This window comes from Thunnus thynnus, chromosome 14 (assembly GCF_963924715.1).
Source record: "Thunnus thynnus chromosome 14, fThuThy2.1, whole genome shotgun sequence".
In the NCBI taxonomy this organism is placed as follows: Eukaryota; Metazoa; Chordata; class Actinopteri; order Scombriformes; family Scombridae; genus Thunnus; species Thunnus thynnus.
Window position 1 is genome coordinate 16,700,226 of NC_089530.1, and position 18,984 is coordinate 16,719,209.

The following is an 18,984-nucleotide window of genomic DNA, read 5'->3' on the forward strand; positions in this document are numbered from 1 at the left end:
TATTATATAATGTGAATGTCAGTTAAGCATAAATAGTAGTTACCTGGATGTAACTCCAGTTCTATGAATACATGTGTAGCCCTCTTGCCGACATTCACAGAGAGGGGAGGGGGACAGAGGAGACGCGATACTGTTTAAACATGGGAATAACAGCACATATTTTAATAATAACGACAGCAGCAATACTACATGAGCACGGGTAACCAAGGTAACCAGGATAATTTAGCTAAGCCGGTGAGCATACATCCAGTGGTGCACCGCCAAAATGTTCCGGGTGGAACTCAAGTGCTAGAATTATTGTTCTGGTAATGTAGTAACAAAAATTTAACAGAGAAAATGGAAGCAGATCAGAAAACATGGAGGCTTTGTACTAAAATATGAGCAAATATATTAATCAAACAGAGGGAATTAGAAATAAAGTCCTCTCTCTAATATAAGCCTGCTTCCAATAAAGGCCTGTTACCCTCTGCAGTTGAGGTAAATAAAGGCCCCGGCCACTATTTGAGAAAATACGGTAGTATGGTATACTTCATGAAGACACACAGTACTCTAGGCTCGGACTACATTTTGGACTGTTAGATTTAGAGTTGAGTTGACAATCGGACCAGTGCTGAGAGTTTGAACCAAGGTGACAGTAGTGGAGAATCCTCAGGCCCCTCTGCCAGACTATATACTCCACTCTACTCTGTGTCACGCCTTCACCGAGACACACTGGAGCCCCCACCATCCTCCTTCACACTGTCTTTTGTCTAGTTCTCTCTCATTTTTAAGTCTTATTTCACTGTTTAATGCTCCTCATGTCTCCTTTATCTTTTCCCCCAGTTCTGGAAATCTATCTATTGTCAGACCTGCTCTATGAAACACTTGATTTAGATTGCACTACCACTACAGCAGATCCTCCCCTTCACTCCCTCTTTTTCTTCTCCTTGCTGCCTTGTTTTGCTCTATCTCCTCCAGGATGACTCCTCCACCAGGCAAGACAGGAGCTTATCCTGGAGTTCTGTCCTTGGTTTCCACCCCTCTCTCCCTGGGCAGTGACCTGCCAGCGCTGCCCTCCTCTGGGAGCTCCTAGCTGCTGTAATTACCTCTGGCACCAAGACTCTGGGGCTTCCACACAGGTGACACAGTGGAGGGGGTGGGTACAGATGGTTGAAAGGAGGAAAGGGAGGTTCTTTCTGTGCAGCCGACAGGGCGATGTCAGAATTGCTGCTGCTTGCTACTGCTGGAGTCAGATTAAAACTATACAGCCTCCCTCGTATCCCCATTAAAAAAGGCCACTTCATTAACCCTTAAAACAGCTATTGTCACAATCACATGTGGTATAATGTGTGCCTGGACACAGTTTGACTACTTACTAGGGGTGTAACAATTTATCAAATCTATGGTTGATGTCTATACATTGTGAAATGTCATAATTCAGTATATTTCTGATAGAGCAAAGTGCCTTTAGTCTGAGTGTGCTTTCTAAAATTATAGCATAAAACAAAATCCGTATTTTACAGTACAACAATGTACAGAGATGACAAACACAGGATATACAGTATCACCAAAACCCCTTACTTTTTCAACAAATCAACAAAATGTGTAGTGACTCGTTTAATTTACCATGGGTATTAAAAAACAAGTGTTGCATTGAACAATATAAAATCATGTAACATTTTGTTTCACCCCTATTGTTTATATCCTAAACTCAGTAAAGGCTCAGTTATTTGGAATTACTGTCTGAAAAATGGTGTTTGTTGTTGTACTGCTTTGCCACAGCTTTGTTCTCTTTGAATGAGAAGTTATTGTGACCGTCTCCCACACATATAGAAAACTCAAGTATGTTTATGAAGAGTAAATAAGAAAAAAAAAAAAACATAACAAAGAGCGGGGGTAGGGGCTGGAGGCAGGGACATGAAGAGGAGGTGAAGGGCGAAGATGAGGGCTGTGTTATCTAAGACTGCAGCACTGCATCATAAAAATAACAAATGGAGACTGTCACTGCTGCTCAGATCTCAGACAGAGGAGAAAATATTTCATGTGTCAGATCCCCTCACCTTTAAATGGACTGTTCTTAGCCAGGTCTGATTTTGACAAAGCACAGGGCCCTTCCTGTCCTTACATCCGGTTAGAGCTGCCACCGGTCAGGCTGTGATGACATAGATCTGTCCTTGGAAACATAAACGGGGGCTGTGAGCAGTCTACTCTGTGTAGGGAGGGGACAGTCACTGTTGACCTGTTTTGCTAACTCAGTGGTGGTCAGCTCATCAAAGTGTTTTGTTGTAAGGACAAAGGAAGTGATGAATGTCTCTGGAATAAGAGGTTGGGGATTATTCCAGTAAGGACCCAAAGAAAGATTATTGTAAAAAGCCTGACTTTAAATAAACTCTTGATTTGGGTTTAAAGGGGCCATATTATGAAAAACTCACTTTTTCAGTGCTTGTGTGTATATATTTGGGTTTCTGATGTGCCTACTAACACACAAACTGTGAAATAAGACAACCCAGTCGGTTTGGTGTGGTCTGGCTTGCTCTGTACTCTTGTGATTCAACAAGCCATTCAGATTTGATGCCCCTTCTTACATCACTTGGGGCTTCATTGAAATTGTACCGCCCCTCATCCATGCCTCTATCTGAGTCTCCACCCACTAAATTTCCTGAGGTCCACCATGTTCTCTCGCAAGCGCCGCTGGGACCCGGCTAAACTAAGCTAAGCTAAGGGTGAAAAATTTGTATCACAGGGCTGGGCCAGGGGACAGACCCACTGCTTGCTGACCAACGGCCGCTGGCCAGGGAGCAGAGCTGGAGAGTCCTGCTTTGCTGCTGGTCTCATCTTCTGGAGGAATAAACAGCTGATTCTGCTCAGATCCGGAGTGGTTTACCGAAGGGAGGAGTTTATTTTTTAAACTTTTGGGATTTAGTAGATTTATCTTCAAACTTGCTTCTCAACCTAACTTAGCCCGAGCTATGTTAACACCAGTCACACCTCACCTCATCTTAAATGCTGGTGAGTTAATATAATTTTAAAGTTACACAGTATGTAGATATCTATGTGTATAAACAATAATGTCGCTGCCATATTAATACCTTTAGATGACATTATTTTGAGTGTGGATGGAGCAGCTACAATGTTAGCATAGCCATGATTGATTTGAACTCCATTCAGAAGACAAGCATTTTAAAAGTTGTTTGCTTGTCGTCTTGCGGACAGACCTGTCAAAGCATGAATTCAGACTTTCATTCAACACTTTGGCATCATAATGTAGTTATTACAGCATGATCCGTTTATTGGAATTAAATCACAGCAAAGTCTAAGTTTATTTTGGGATAATTCAGACTTAGCTTCAGTAACACCACCGCACTGGTTGGGGACTAGTCATTGCCTGCCATTGCTCATTGGCTGTTTGGGCGAATAAACACAAATGATCCCGTGGGGTTTGGTGTATTTGCTGCACCAATGGGCACCACTGTGTTTTCTCTAGCAGCCCTGGTAGCCGGCGCACTGCGTAGAAGAGGGGAGCGAGGTGGCTGGGACAGGCACTCAAACCGTCCGTTCTGAACAGAGCTGTTTAGACAGGATGAGAAGGCTGCTGTGGTGCTTGATCCTTGTGGTATTTTGACCAAAGCATGTCAGATACATTTTATTAAGACCCCAGGGAACTGTGTTAACTTGTGGAAAAGAGGTATAATATGGCCCATTAAGCCATTTTACAAACCCAAATCAGTCGTTCGAGCTAACTGAAGTCTGAACTGTAAACTGCAAATGCAGAATGTAGAAACACAGACCCGACTTACCAAGCACATATCACCACAATGGCAATGGAGAAGACCCTACTTAATAACTTTTATTTGTCAAAACTGTTATGTTTAAATACCATACAATTCAGTAATATGTGAAAATTGATGACCTGGTTCACATTTTAATCATTTGTTGGCCTGTTTTGCATTTAGAATGAATTATAAAAATGCTACTTTTACAATGCAGTGATATTTATGGTGTGAACTTATTTTTATTGGCTTTATTTTTATTGTAATTCTAATTCTCAGGATAGCTAATAAAATGTATTTTGGTAGTGCATTTATAAAGGCATAAAGTACATAAAGAGCATAAAATGACCAAAAAAAAGACTTTAGATTCATGTGTAACAATCAACTTAAATTGATATAAATTATGACATATTGATACACATTGTTTTTTGTACACTCTGACATATGGGTGTGGTAAAATAAAATGGAATGTCAGGGCTTTTTTTTCTAAAACCTCAGCTGAGAATCTGTTACAAACACAGTAGGTGGCCTTCACGATTAATTTAGAACATTGTATCTTTTTAATGAATTCTTCCTTGAGTGCAGTGTTTGATGTTAAGAAGATGCTACACAATAACATCAACTGACTACACAGGGTCAATATGAGGCCTAATCAATGTCTAGTATCAACAGATCAAGGATGCCTCATCTTGTATATGTACTCTATGCTCCCACGCATACATTCAGATCAGAGTTAAAGATTACTCAGATTTATTCCCACTATCAACACATCACACAGATGAGATGAGATCAATAAGAATAGATAACATAACTTCAACTCAGTCTCAAGTTCAATAGATTCCCACTCTCTGTAGCTGTTAGGGTTATGACTTCTATTTACATAATCCATGGGCCCAGGTTTTGATTGAATGCATAATAATAATTGTGTAGCTGTAGAGTATCTCTACAGATGTATGTACAATCTCCTTGACTGAAAAGGTTATGAAGTCGCAATGGTTTTCTGACCTTTGTGGTTCCTTGCATCTCTGGATCCTTGGGGTAGAGGACTGTAGGGCAGAGGGTGACTCTCGCATCCAGCCTCATTGGATGGCTAGGAGAAAGAAAACATAAAAATAGAACAGACATTTAGTTTTTAATGACAAGTATTTGTCATCATGTTTGACTGTGAGTGACATAAATCATTTTGGATTGATACAGGAAATGTTGGAAACACTGCCTCTGTTTTATGACATAATGTGGCAGGTCATGTTTTATTACTGCTTACGTGTTGTGAAGCTACAACCCTGGTTTTAATGATCTGATCTACTACCTGGTTAGGGAGGGGAGGTCTTAACCTTCACTCAGCCATGCTCTCCTGCCAATTAAAGGGTAGACGTCACTCACTCTGAACAGCCAAATGTAGCTTTGATGGGTGTCTGACAAATGGTACAAAATGACCTCTCTACACTGGTTTTAGAAACTGAAATACCATTTGCATTTTAAATACTCACCCTGTTTAACTTGCCATCCTATTTTAATGTTACATAGTTAAAATGTGAGGTAAATATATGCATAGATTCTTGGCTGCACAACTTGAATGAGTTACTGACAGTAAGCAAAGTCAGAAGTTCAGGCTAAACAAGTGTGACAAATTGCTGCTTTAAGAAAAAGAGAAAACAGAGGCCTGAATCTCAGAGCATGTTCCCAAACAGGTCAAGAGTTTCTTGTGCTGTTGTTCTTTCATGCACTTTCAAGGTCCAAAACATCCTCTTCCTTCCCTTAGCCTTTTAGCTAGTGGAGCAGGCAGTTTATCATGACACAGCGATATCTGATGCCTTTGCAGAAATACTTTCCTTTTCTGCAGGAAGGAATTCACAGGGCCTTTAATCATAGCAAGAGACTCAACTGACAAATACATATTAGAGATGGTTTGGCACTGCATTTTTCCCACTTTTATTGTTGTTCCTCTACATGCCCATGCATAACCTTGAGAAATGGAATGGTCTGCACTGTTAAATGGAACCATATTCTTCATGGGCAAAGAGAGCACTGTGAATTGAAAACGATCACATAATGTGCTTTCAGATAGCATCTCTGAAAGGCATTAAGGTCTGGCCAGCATGTGTCTCACATTACACCAACGGGAAAAATGGCGAAATAACCCTGTTTTGAGACCTTACTACATATATGCTGGTGGACTATGCTTTTGAAAGAAATAGCTTGGAATAAAAATGTTGTTATGACAGCAGACCTGCTGCTCTCAGCCTCTGGAGTGGCTGTTAAGAAATATCACAGATCACTCCCTGCTTGTATGCTGTACTTGTATGGAATGTGTAATACAAGAAGTAAAACAACCCAAAATAAGAACATACTGTACTCAGTAAGAGCTGCCACCTCCCATTTAAAGAAAAAACAATCAGGTATTCTTACAGTACTCAAACAGATATTTTTGACTGCATCACCTGCAAAACTTCATCATCAGTCCTATGTAAAAATAGATATATATATAAACAACTTTATTACATTGGGCCTCATGCATGAATGTTTTCTTGTTTTTCTCTTATATTTGTTCTGGCACAAAGCAATAAGACGAAAATAAGAAAATCCTACATGGGATTCAACAAACTCTCTAAACTGCCTGACTTGTCATAAATCGCTTGTTTCAGCATGATGAATGCCACCTGTTCATGAGGAGGTGTGCGTTTGTGAGATGTAATCATTAGCATAATCCACACCCCCAAAATTGCCATAAAAGACGAGTTTAAAGTTCCCAAAGAGTAAAAACACTGTGCAACTTCAAGTCCTGCTTTCAGAAATCAGCAGACAAACACATAACAAATTTAGGAGTGGCAGTAGGAGACCAGAAACAATTAGAAAATATGAATCCAGCTAACACGTCATCAGAACAGCTCTGCACTGTGACGGAAATAAAGAGGGAATGATTTGACATGAAGTTAGATTCTAAAAAACATCTTTCTAAGGCAAAGCACTGCGTGATGGGAGGCGGTCAAGGGTTATGACAGTCACAGAGATATTAGAGGAGAATATTATTGTCTACAGGTGATGTTACACTGTCAGCTACAACACAAGATGATACTGGACAGAGACCTGCAGAGAGACACAGAGGCAGCTGTCAGAGTGAGAGAAGTTTCAAACAACTACTGAAATGTAGGAGCTGCTGCGCCAAAATATACCAATAAAAATCATAAAATCTAAAAAACACTTTAAATAAATTGGCAGTCATGATGATGAAAATATAGTAAACAGAATATAAATTTTGCGTCAAGTTTGTTTTACTTATATATATTTTTTTGTTAATTTTGGCATCATATTTAAACTCAAAATTAATTTAGATTAGAGCATTATAATTGTAAGTCAAACACGTGTTTCTCCTCAGTGAAGAAAGGCAGAGATGATCTATTCATGACACCTACGACAGGTCTGGACCACTCGTAAACTTCGTTTGTACCTAGAGGAAATTCTAAGTACAAGAAAATTGATGAAAATCACAAATTATTTTAAATCACTTGTATGCACATTTTAAGAACGAATCTGTTCATATGTGTGCTTCTTGCAAGAGGCACATTGATTCTACTCTTTATACTTTAAGATTTAATTGATACTGGATGTCATTATGAACACAGAAGGAGTCCGTCAATGACAATGAGCATGAGCTAACAGTGCAACTCAGGCATTAAGACTGAAATTGTGAGCCCTCTCTATTTGATCTACCTCCATGGTCTTGGGAGCCACTGTAGATTTGCGCCCCTGCTTGCCTCATTTCCTGGCCTGCTTGAAAGATCACAAGCCTAGGCCTCTTCTGGCCTGCTTGGTTCCACAAAGCCCTTGCTAATCCTGCTGCTTGCCCACAATTAATCTTCCTAGTTGCCACATTATTAACAGCACCACCCACAGACTACGGTAGAGGGATGTTTGAAGGAGTGGGAGGGCTTCTGGGGTTAACTGGAGACTGGATGGAACCTTGGGCCGCCTCCACAACCTGGTTATGGTCCTATGGGACTACAGTCACCTTGCTTTCAGTATCACCACCCACCCAGTGCCTGTGCTTTGCATGACATCACCACTTCACCTCCTCAGTATCATGGCTGCTGATCAAACACCCAACCCATTCAACATCTGTGGTTGTCACTTCCCGTTTTACCCCACCCACAGAACATCAATCAGCCAGCCTTCCCATACCCGATCCTCCCTTTTCTGCTCTCAGACCTTCCTACGTATCCCTCCACATCTGCACTCTTTCAACTTCAACAAGTCAATGGCCTGTCCTGAGGATGAGAGAGCAGCAGTGCTTATGTTGAGAAAGCATGTGGAACAAATGAGGGAGAACATTGGGATTTTCTCTCTTGCACTTGCTTTAAGAGGACTAATGGATTGAAGACTCTGATTACTTCAGTGCTTTGTAGGAACAAAATCAAAATCCAGAGAGGAGAAACAAGACTGGTGCCGATGCTGGTAGACCGGCATTAATGTTAGTCTTCCCTTTACAACCACTGATATATGCACAAAAGACCTATGTAATGTTCTTGACACTGATGTTGTGCATTCGTATAATAAACACTGAGTGCTACATAACTGACATTTCATTTTAAAGGACCAGTGTGTAGAATTTAGTGGCATCTAGAGGTGAGGTTGCAGATTTCAACCAAGTGAATATCCCTCCCCTTGCGAGCGCGTAGGAGAACCTATGGTGGCCACAAAACTCGTGAAAAATGCGATAGGTCCTCTCTAGAGCCAGCGTTTGGTTTGTCCATTCTGGGCTACTGTAGAAACATGGTGGTGCAACATGGTGGGCTCTGAGGAGGAGAATCCGCTCCTTGTATAGATATAAAGGACTCATTCTAAAGTACCGAAAACACAATTCTTAGTGTCAGGTGATTATACACTAATTACAACATACTTATGAATATTATATTCCATTTCTGCCAAGTCCGTTTTGCTAGATGCCACTAAATTCTACACAATGCAGCTTTAAAATAAAATCCAAAGATAAATGAATGATTGTCATATAGCTTTTTTAAATGGAGATAATAAATTGTTGGGAATGTTGAAAAGAGACATGACATTGTATGATTACCCCCTGGAGTCTGGCAGTACCTCCAACAGTAAAGTGGCAATATTTCCTCCTTTTCTACATTAATGGCAAAATATAGAAGCTTTGTATGTGGCGAACACAATGCTTATTCATACAAACTTCAGCTCCCCGAGGTCTAGAGTGACAACAATACAAAAATAAAAGATAGTGATCATCTCATGATGTCCTCACACATCATATCGCCTTCATGTTCTCAAAACAAGCTCTTCATCTACACTCTCTCTTTATTCCCCTTTCTCTGTCTCCTTTCTTTCTCTCCCTGTCTCTCTCTTTTTTTCTCTGGTTGTACCTACACTGAACAGAGGGAGGTGCTGCTGTGTCGTCTATTTAAGATGCTCCTGGACCCCCTCTTCCTCTCTCCCTTTCTCTCAGTCTCTCTGCTGTCCAGATTAGTCTGCTCATCAAGCTGAGCATTGTTTTAATTTGCTGGGCCCGGGGCATATGCTGAGTGTTCACATCATTATTGTCTCTGTGCAATGTGACTTATCACCACAGCTTATGATAATGCGGCACAAATTTACAGGCTGGGGAGCACCATTGATTCTCTGATAATAAAGGGTGGACAGAGGGGAGTGGAAAGAGGGAGAGAGAGAGAAGAAGAAAGTGTGAGTGTGTGTGTGTGAGAAAGAGGGACAGAAATGAGTGGTGGCAGAGATAGGAAGCTCTGTTGGATGTCATTATGAAAGATGATCCCCATACTGGATAATACATCACACCAGTGCTGTCTGTCTTCTCCTTTTCTGTGTTGTTATGCGAATAAATGCTGATAAACCCAGAGGCAATAGTGATTATTACTTCCAACATATCACCATGAGAGAGGGGAGCGGGAAGGGAGAGACAGGCGAGGGATGGAAAGACAGAAGAAAAGCAAAAACAAAGAGAGCCACATGGAGCATATAACCACCTCCACAGCGGGGTTCCTGAAAATATGAGATACCAAAAAGTGAGTCAGGCAAGGTTGACGCATATCTAGGTGTTTTTCAGATGCAACTGCAACAAAGTTTCCAAAGTTTTGCAAGCCTGGCTGTCGATCTCATATCTTGATGGGTGTTATATTACAGTACATTACGCTGACATAGACTGATCTAGGAAGATCTCACCGGAATGTGATTATGATGTTGGCTGCCAAAGCAAAGGTACGTAAAGTAACTATTTTGCACTATACAGAGGATACATGCTGCTTTCCTCTTTTGCAGCCCAAGGCTCTGGGGCCTCACCCCTACCAGCTCATCCTGACAAAGCTAGTTCCTGCCTTGCCTCACCTCAGCCTCCTCCTTAGGACTGACCAGCAATACAATCTAATTACAGCCGCGCTACAGAGGGAGACCAGTGTAAACACCAGCCCTTTTTATCTCCTTATACATCTGGACAAGTAGACAAAGTGCTAAAAGGAAATAAATGTGGCCTGACAGCCACATCAAAGAGTTCAGCCAGAGGCTTACTGCTACTTAGGGCACAGGAATGTTGTTGCTAAGCATCAGCCCGCAACCTATCAGGGTGCAAAGAGGGCCCTGTCCTGCCTTAGAGAGCGAAAAGGGGAAAAGAGAGAAATGAAGAGGAGGGAGAGGGAGGGAGGGTGGGGGGGGGGGGGCTGACATTGAGGGGAGGCTAGGGACTCAAGGAGATTTTTGTAGCTTAAAGCAATTGTTGGAAGAAACAAGCCTTCTGTTTTGTTTTCTCTTGACACCATTTCTGCTTTTTGTGCTTGCAAAAGACATGTATAAAAATGTCTTTTGATATGTTTTCTCTTTGGGTCTATATCAAAATATTTCTTTTGTGTCTGTGCATGGAACTTTTTTTTCACGTCTTGTCTCTGTAAACTGGTGCTGCTTTCTGATCATGTTAGAGATCAGAGGAGACACAACTTGTGAACTTATTTGAGTCAACATTTAATGCTGGCATGACACGTTTATTTCTTCACTAGATGGAATTTTTTATGATTCATGTCTCATACTTCTGAAGTTAGGGGTTACAAAGAATACAACACTTTCAGAGATAAACAATGAAAAACCAATAAGTAGCACCAGCTTGCAGCGTCTTACAGCATGTAATGGCAATGATGAAATGAGAAAATGCTCTAATTCCGTACCAGAGATTGAAACACCTCTCATATATATGCACACACATGTGACTTTTGTGCATAATTCAGTGTTTTCATACAGAGTCTTAATATTGTGGTGTACTAATCCACAAAATATTATATTTGGATGTTATTGTATAGCCAGGGAAAAAAACCAACCTGTGTTGGTCGAGGTTGGAAATTTTTGAATGCATCTTTTACCAAATGCAATCACAACTGGTATGGTGAAAGGTTTTTACCTTGGTTAATATACCATGATTGGTATATTAATCCAAATATTTCTTGTTTAGTTTCTGACCTTGATATTTGTGGCTTAGAGGAATACAGGAAATATTATAATGTGTTTTAAATTGCTGTTGTGTGCACAAAAAAGTATTAATTCTGTTTTCTTAGGTAATGATGGGGGGAAGAACATTTGATGTAATGATGCCTGCACTTGTGGGTAGTACAGCAGTCTTTGGCTCAGCAGGACGACTGCTGAGCGTGTGTTTAATGATTTACCAGTTCTACTCGAATGAACTTGCTCTGAGTAAATGTATCATATGATCACTGATCACATGAGCAACTGTTCTGATGTTTCGCTCGGGGCACGAGGCACACAGAGCGAAGCAGCAACAGTGAACACCACCGTTTTGTGTACGGCTAAGCGTCAGACAGGCAAAGGTTGAGTGCTGCTGGACGCTAATCATCCATAGCGATGACTCATAGATGGTAATAAGGCTGTTTTTGTTTTTTGGTTGAAATTTAAAAAGTCAAGCGACCTTTTCTCTGAGTGTCTTGTGGAATAAGTGTGGGTGATTGAAAATGGAATTGTAAGCCTCCATTACAGGTACACAGCACAATTAGCTTGGGGCTATTTCTTATTTTGGTCTAGTTTGACCTTTGCATCGGTACTGATTCTGCACATAAAAAGTTACAGACTAACATTCAGTCAACGTTGTATATATTAGTTAGAACAATTATTAAATGTATTATTCAAAATTTACATAAAACATAACTGATTGTTTTATATATTTTCAGAAGTAAACACAATTTCTTTTATCTCTAAAACAGGAGAAAAAAGTTCGATGTGAATGTTCTGATCTACCTGTGACAAAAATCATTTTTGTCAGAGTTTTGCCTTATTTAACCGGTGTGAAAAGAAATATTTTCATCTTTTCTTGTTTAACCCAAACTACACAAACACACACACATACACAAAACCACAGCAACTCAGGAGTGTGACATATCATGGGGCTTTCTGTTCCGATTAGGGGCTGTAGCTAACGTCAGGCCTCTTTTCTAGAGTGTAGGATGTTTAATAATTGAAGACTCTGGGAGCGGGCCTGTCACACCGGCTTGTCTAGAATGTTTCCTATGCAATTAGACGCTGAGAGACATTTGAAGAGGACCCACAAAAAGAGCCACAAAAAGTGACATGTGAACTTAAAGGAAATTAGCTCTTCACACGAGTGAAATGTGAAGGTTACTTAGCAATGCTTAACTCAGACTGCGGCTGTGTGAAGTGTGTGTTTGACTCAGCCCCGCTACGAAGACGGCGATTTTCTTTACTTTGAGCCGGCTTCAGTCAGTAAGATCACAGAAGGAATGAAAACTAATTTTGACTCAAGGCATACGGGAAGAAAAAAGAGGAGTGAGAAAAAAAAAAAAAAAAAAAAAACCTGAGATGTGTCGAAATAATGAGATCTCTTGATGTTTTCTGGGAAGATATGGGATGATGCAGACAGATGCACAACTCACATCTTCACCCAAGGACACAGACACACACACCCGTGGAACATTTAACCACAACTTCAAAACACACAAATTTGCATGTGTGCATGCGCTCGTTAAAAAGCTCACGCAAACCCTCTCACATTATTTGAATGCATGAAACACTGATGCACATGTGCTTACATGTTAACTTACGTTCATGTACAAACAAGCTGATTAGTTGATTAGTACAGTTGCAGACTTGTATGATGTAAATACAGCACAACCTTGGTTATCTAAATTTAACTCTGACCTCACGCTTGAAATGAAATAAGACATTTAAATACTGCCTATTTTTCATGTTTGTCTTTATCACACCGATTTTAAGCATGTGACGGTAATTTTGGAGCACATGAACGTACGATTCAGAATTTTAAACTGGTTACTACACATATTTTAAGACCAATAAACAAAAGTAAAAACATGATGATAATAATTAAGCTACTGAAAATGAGATTCCTCTATATTTCCGTTTGAAAATATTACATGCGACCTGTAAACACAGATGAGTAATATGCTCTCTATCTGTCTCTGCTTGCCTCCAATGCCTGACAACCTTTCGCAAGAAATTTACCCCATCCCCATCTCTGAGTTCCACGTCGCAATGATAACACTGTCATCTTCCACACCTATCATAAGTCACAGGCAAACGACCCAGATCCTCCGTCGCGAGACAGAACCCTCTACGGGCCTGTAAGCTGTATCATTACACCATGTCATCTTTATGGCACGGAGCAAAGCCCAGCACTCTAATTACACTCTGCCTACTCCATTTACCCAGACAGGGACAGAGCAGCAGGCAAACAATGCATTAAAAATGGAGTGCTTCCCTCTGCTCTATGGATGCCCGTGTTGTTCCGCCGGTGACCGTCGTCGTCCCCTGGTTGTTGTTGTTGTTTCTCTAAAAGCTGTGGAGGAGAGATAGCAGAGGGCCCACGCCACTGTACCCACCTCGCCTCCCCTCCTTGACTTCCCCACCTCCTCTCTTCAACCCTTCCCTCAGAAGGACTTATGAAGGTGAGTGGCTGTTTGACAGGCCAGGAATAAAAGAGACAAACCAGGGATAAAAATTAAATAAAAAGTAGCTGTCTTAAACAGTAATTGCACTCCTTTGCTGAGCATGCTTTCAGATATATAAACCTGATTTACTGTCGACGTTGCTGCCACAAATCAGAGGGCCCTCTGAGAAACACTCGTGCTATGAAATTGTTTAATCTCATCAAGTTCTGCTTTCACAGCAGGCCATAAATCACATAGTCTTTGTTATCATAGACCTCCATGAGCGCCTCTGAGGCAGGCAATGGATCGTGGGTATATATAATCTTGACTGCGCAAACAGCAGGGTCTGAGCAGCCTGAAATACTTTCATATTAGCCGTGGTGCAGCTGGCGGAACACAAGCGCCCTGATGGATATCTCATTTCCTGCGCTCTGTATCTATTTCGAGCAAATTATTACTGCATAAATTTCTTGTCAACAGAAATGGCCAATTAATTAAGTTAAAAATGCACTTGTGATCACATCTACACACCAAACAGGAGAGCCAGGGCAATTTTCCACTAAGTGAATTTACCGCAGGGGTCACTGTAATGAATGATTTTAAACTTTGTCATAAAGTCGCAGACAGGCCAATATCTACACAGAAGCTGTGGTGCGGACTAAACCGTGACATATTTGCATAAAGTATATTTATGTGAAAATGCTAGAGGACGACAGCAGGGGCGAGGAAATAAAGTTTACAACTACAAACAAAATGTCCGCCAACCTCTGCCTCTACTATTTCATCAAAGACGTGCACGGAGGATTGGATAGAGATCATAGGAGCACCTTTGCCATTTAAGGTACAAAATATACACATTTAACAGAGCTCGCAATCTGAATGAATTATTCATAATGTACGAGGGGTTGGGTGTTTGTGGGGGTGGTGGGGAGGGGGTGGGGGGGTTGTTTATTCAGCTTGGGCCGTTTATCAGACAGTGAGGATCCCACGGCGGGGATGAGCTCGGAGATTTATCTGTGTTTGGGCTCCAAAGCAGATAAATCAAGGGGTGTAATCATGCTCTGAGTGACCCAGCTGTGACCCCGTAGTGAACTAATGACACAGGGATATCTAAGCCCCTTTTCCTGTTCCTGGGTTAGGCCCTTAGGTTAGTCCCCTGTCAGACACGGAGCTAAAGAAAGACATGGCTGTACAGAAAAACCAAGGGGGAAACTTAAGGCCCTTCATGTCCCTTTGTCCTGTTTACACAACACCATCGAGCAGGATTGTTCACCCACTACTAAAAATAACAATGTCGGAACAAAGTAGCAGCAGAATGCTACTGTATAACAATGTTTGCTCAAACAATAGCAATGAGTATCGATTGCAAGTATACACATAGCGAGCCCACAAGCTGCTATTCACAACAGTCCATGTAAAAGATACTGCTGTTTGGCTGAGGATGTCTCCCGTTCCCTCCCAGAGCAAAGGCTTTCTCCTGGACTGAGCCTGCTCTGATTTATCATGTCTTCTGCTAGCAGGCTGTCCGCTGATTAAGCCAGTGGAACTTTGTTTCACTCTCCTCTCTCTTTAATCTGTCTCTCAGCGAGATAAATTAGCCAGTGCCGTGCCAGCTCCTGCTCTCTTTACCTCCCTCCCTCCGTCTCTTCCTCTCTCTCTGCTTTTCTCTCTGTTTATCTTTTCTGTCTGTCACACATTGAGAAGAGAGCAGACACATCTGCTCCTACGCTGCTGCAGAAGATAGGGCTGGGCTACATCCCTGGTCAGATTTAGCTAAGAGTGTCTGTGAGTGAGAACGAGAGAATGAGTGTGTTTTTCCTCTCTCTTTCTCTCCTTGACAACATTCTGTCAAACAATCTCCCTCTCCTTGGCTGGGCTTATACTCTTTGTTGTTAGCTAATAAATCTGAGAGTATTTATGATCTGCAATCCCTATTCTTAGTCTTTTAATGGCGACACGTTTGTGGGTGAATTAAAGCAGGGTTTTATTCACTAGGCTGGGGGCCAAAGTGAGGCCTGTGTGCCTCTGCCTGTGAATGTTTTCCCTTCTCCACTCTTGCCCGGGTGGTAAATCACACCCATTGTCAGCCAGTGCTAAGTTAGTGTGCGTCATTGGGGAGAGCAGGAAGCACTGGGCATAATTCTGTCCATCAGTTTAATTTATTGTATCGGTAGCTTTGTAATCTCCGCCCCATAAATTACAGGGGCTGACAGACAAGAATTTGGTTTTGAGGTGGTGTTCATCAGGATTTTGGCCTGACTGTGGAGCTTATTTCTCTCTCAGCCTTCTGCTCTCACATTCAGCCCTGTAAGAAATTAAAATCTTTCCGTGTTAGGGTTATGGTGCTGTACTATTTCCTATCCTATTTTTCTGATTAGAATGCAGACGTAATGTTTTTGTAAGGTTATCATTTACAAGACTGACTATTAGGAGGAAATGTGAAAAGAATAAAAAAAAGAGAGTAAGAAAGACAGAAAGAGAGAGAAAAGGGGGTTCGAGGACATGACCTTGTTCAGAGGTTTTATTTCAGGTGAAATATAATGCCTAATACAAGGGCACTGCTGCAGCATCTGCTTTGCAGATAGTGCACTTGGCTCCCCTTCCATGCCAGTGAATATAAATCAGACGAGGCATCTCAATGCTAGGCCTGACTTCTAGAGGCCAACAAATCTTTAACATGAGATTAAGGCCTCAGTAGAGTCATCTATCTTTGGGAGATGGAGGAAAATATCACAGCTCTCTATGGGCAATATGGTTTCACTGAGTCAGGACTGATTTGTACTAGAATGTACAGTATGCCTTGCGTAATGATCTAACAATTCATTATTCACATTCACTGTGAATTACTTTCTACAGCGAGGACAAGTACAGTAGACGTGTACAAAGAGAAAAAAAGCTGACAAATCTAAAGCAATTAGCTAATTATTTTTGGAAACATGGCTAGAAATGTAATGTCATTAAATAACAAATATCAAAATTTAAATATAATTTTTTTTTCTTTGCAAGAATAGGATAATACTCAATGGACTATATTTATCCTCCTCTGTTTTCTACAGAGAAGAAGGTAGACAAAACACTGAACGCATGAGGCATGTGTTATGGGTATTTTCATTTAATTGTAGTAAATGTAAATGGTGTCAGCTGCTATGTGTCGACAACAAAGAAAGCAGACCAAAGCAAAGCTGCCAATTACCCTATAAAACATGCATATCTTCCAAAGCATGGGTCTCCTTTGTGGGTTTAACCTACCAAAGGCAACGGGCGGTTTACAAGATGCTCACTCAGTGGATACAATTGTGCTTTGCATAAAAGGGAACACAGACTGTGAAGACCTAACAATGAACCATATCTCCCCGTAGCCTTTTCAATGTGCTGCATTTACATATCAAGCCACTAGCCTGATATGTAAACACATTCCGTCAGATGCCGCCATCGCAGCCAATGAGAGCCATTTCATTGCTCCTATAGCTTGAACACTGTGTAGCATTAGACAAAAACAAAGGGGCCTGAAAGAGACATCTCATGTCATCACCCAAGAGAGATAATGGTATTGTTATACATCCTTGATCACAGACACTCTCACGGCATCTTGCTCTCTTTTTCACTCATTCTTTGTCTCAGTGCTCTTAAAGTCTCTCCATCGCTCTCCCTGTCTCACAGATTTGCGCGCACACACACAGCACACGAGCAAAAATTCCAGCACACTTCAGTGCGATAGCTCCTCTTCTCTTTCAGGGTTTCATCTCAATAGCTTTTTTATCTGAGCACTTCAATTTGCAAGCCTAGCTGGAAGGCAGCTCCTCCTGATATGTTAATTGCAGGGTACTTAAGCGCTAAAAGATTAACATAAAACCCTTTGGAAACAAGCTAATAGTTTATGATAATTCGTGCATGGCCTTTGTCTGTCTATCATTACATTGCCTCTAGCGGTAATTTTATCAAGGGGCTGTAAAATATCATTTAAACAAGTTCACTTTCAGATAATTAATAGTAGAAACCGTATTATTCAATTGAGCCACACTGGCACCATTAACAATATGGCAACTAAGCTATAATTAAAGTATTTTATTTTATTAACCTATTCATAACGTTGTGCAAATGATGACACAGAGACAGAGATAGGCTTTTTTTTTTTCCTTTCTTGCCGAAGCACTGTCACCAGGGCAATTACAGGAACCCAGGGTTGTCTCCTCAGTTAGCTGAGCTGATTGAAGCTTTTCAATTAGCAGGTGAGTGCACGGCTAGCATACCTCCCACTTAGGGAGACGGCACACAGGCTGGAGACTCACACACCAACACGAGGAATCTGCTGAGCTGACAGATTGGAATTTGTGCTGTTTGCCAGGACAAGAGATTTAGATTGAGACAAAGGTTTTAACCTGGATTTGAACCTGTGCTGAGTGAGATGAAAAGATTGCAATTGAAGAGAGGGGAAGATCACACCAGAATGATCTCACTCAGAAAGACCTAGAGACTGACATAATGACATGCTGAAGGGCTAATCAGAGGTGTGCAGGAACAGTGGGTATCTCCATTCAAAGAACCTACAGTTTGCCAGTTACATATTTGTCGAGTATTTAAAAAGGTATTCAGTTATCACAAAGCGGTGACTCCCTGTCACAGTTCACATCCAACATTATCTGAAATTTCTAAGCATGAGTGTGTATGAGTGTGTGTAAAGGTTGAGGCGTGCTTGATAGAGACACATTGGCCCCTTCACACATGCGTGCGCACACGCACACACACACACTTTCTCTTTCAGACACACCATCCCTCTCATGAATAATACAAAAACTCCTTTCACCAAACAGCTCAAATAGCTATTCATTCATCTGCATACCTGGAGCCTTGCAAAATGATTGGCCCGCCATTACCACAGGAAAAAAAAAAGAGAGAAATGTTCCCCAAACAATTTGCTTCAAAATGAGACAGGAATGATTCTGTTCTTTTCAACGACAGAGACAGGCCCCTGTGCATAATGATGTTAGCGTAATGGGGTGACAGATAGACTGGGAGACCATGACATTAGCATGAGAAACGCACCAGTGAGCAGGCGCTCAACTGTGGTCTCAGAGGGCCCTCAGACATACACTCAGAACATCGTTTGTCTCACAGCTCTACAAGCCTGACAAATGAAGACACGCCACGTTTTATGCCAAGCAATATACCATTCCACTTTAGAAAACACATGACTTAATGACAGAGGGAAACCTGTCTCTGCATTATACAAACCCGCTATCTCTTGTCCTATTTATGAAGGCATTATAGTGCCAAAATCCGCAAGCGCAAATGAGATCCACGTGCCCAACTCA

The 18,984-nt window shown here is 41.3% G+C and overlaps 1 protein-coding gene across 5 annotated transcripts in view; it reads right to left on the reverse strand.

Annotated features, from left to right (window-relative positions):
• lrmda (leucine rich melanocyte differentiation associated) overlaps window positions 1-18,984 on the reverse strand; it is a 268,523-nt gene that overhangs the window by 24,398 nt on the left and 225,141 nt on the right. For 3 of the 5 annotated variants that reach the window (XM_067610265.1, XM_067610266.1, XM_067610267.1), the window contains exon 6: window positions 4,755-4,839. In XM_067610265.1, the coding sequence (XP_067466366.1) occupies window positions 4,755-4,839 (85 nt within the window). Of the gene's footprint in view, window positions 1-2,065; window positions 2,153-4,754; window positions 4,840-18,984 lie in introns of those variants that run through there. The other 2 variants (XM_067610269.1, XM_067610268.1) reach the window with 2 other exon arrangements.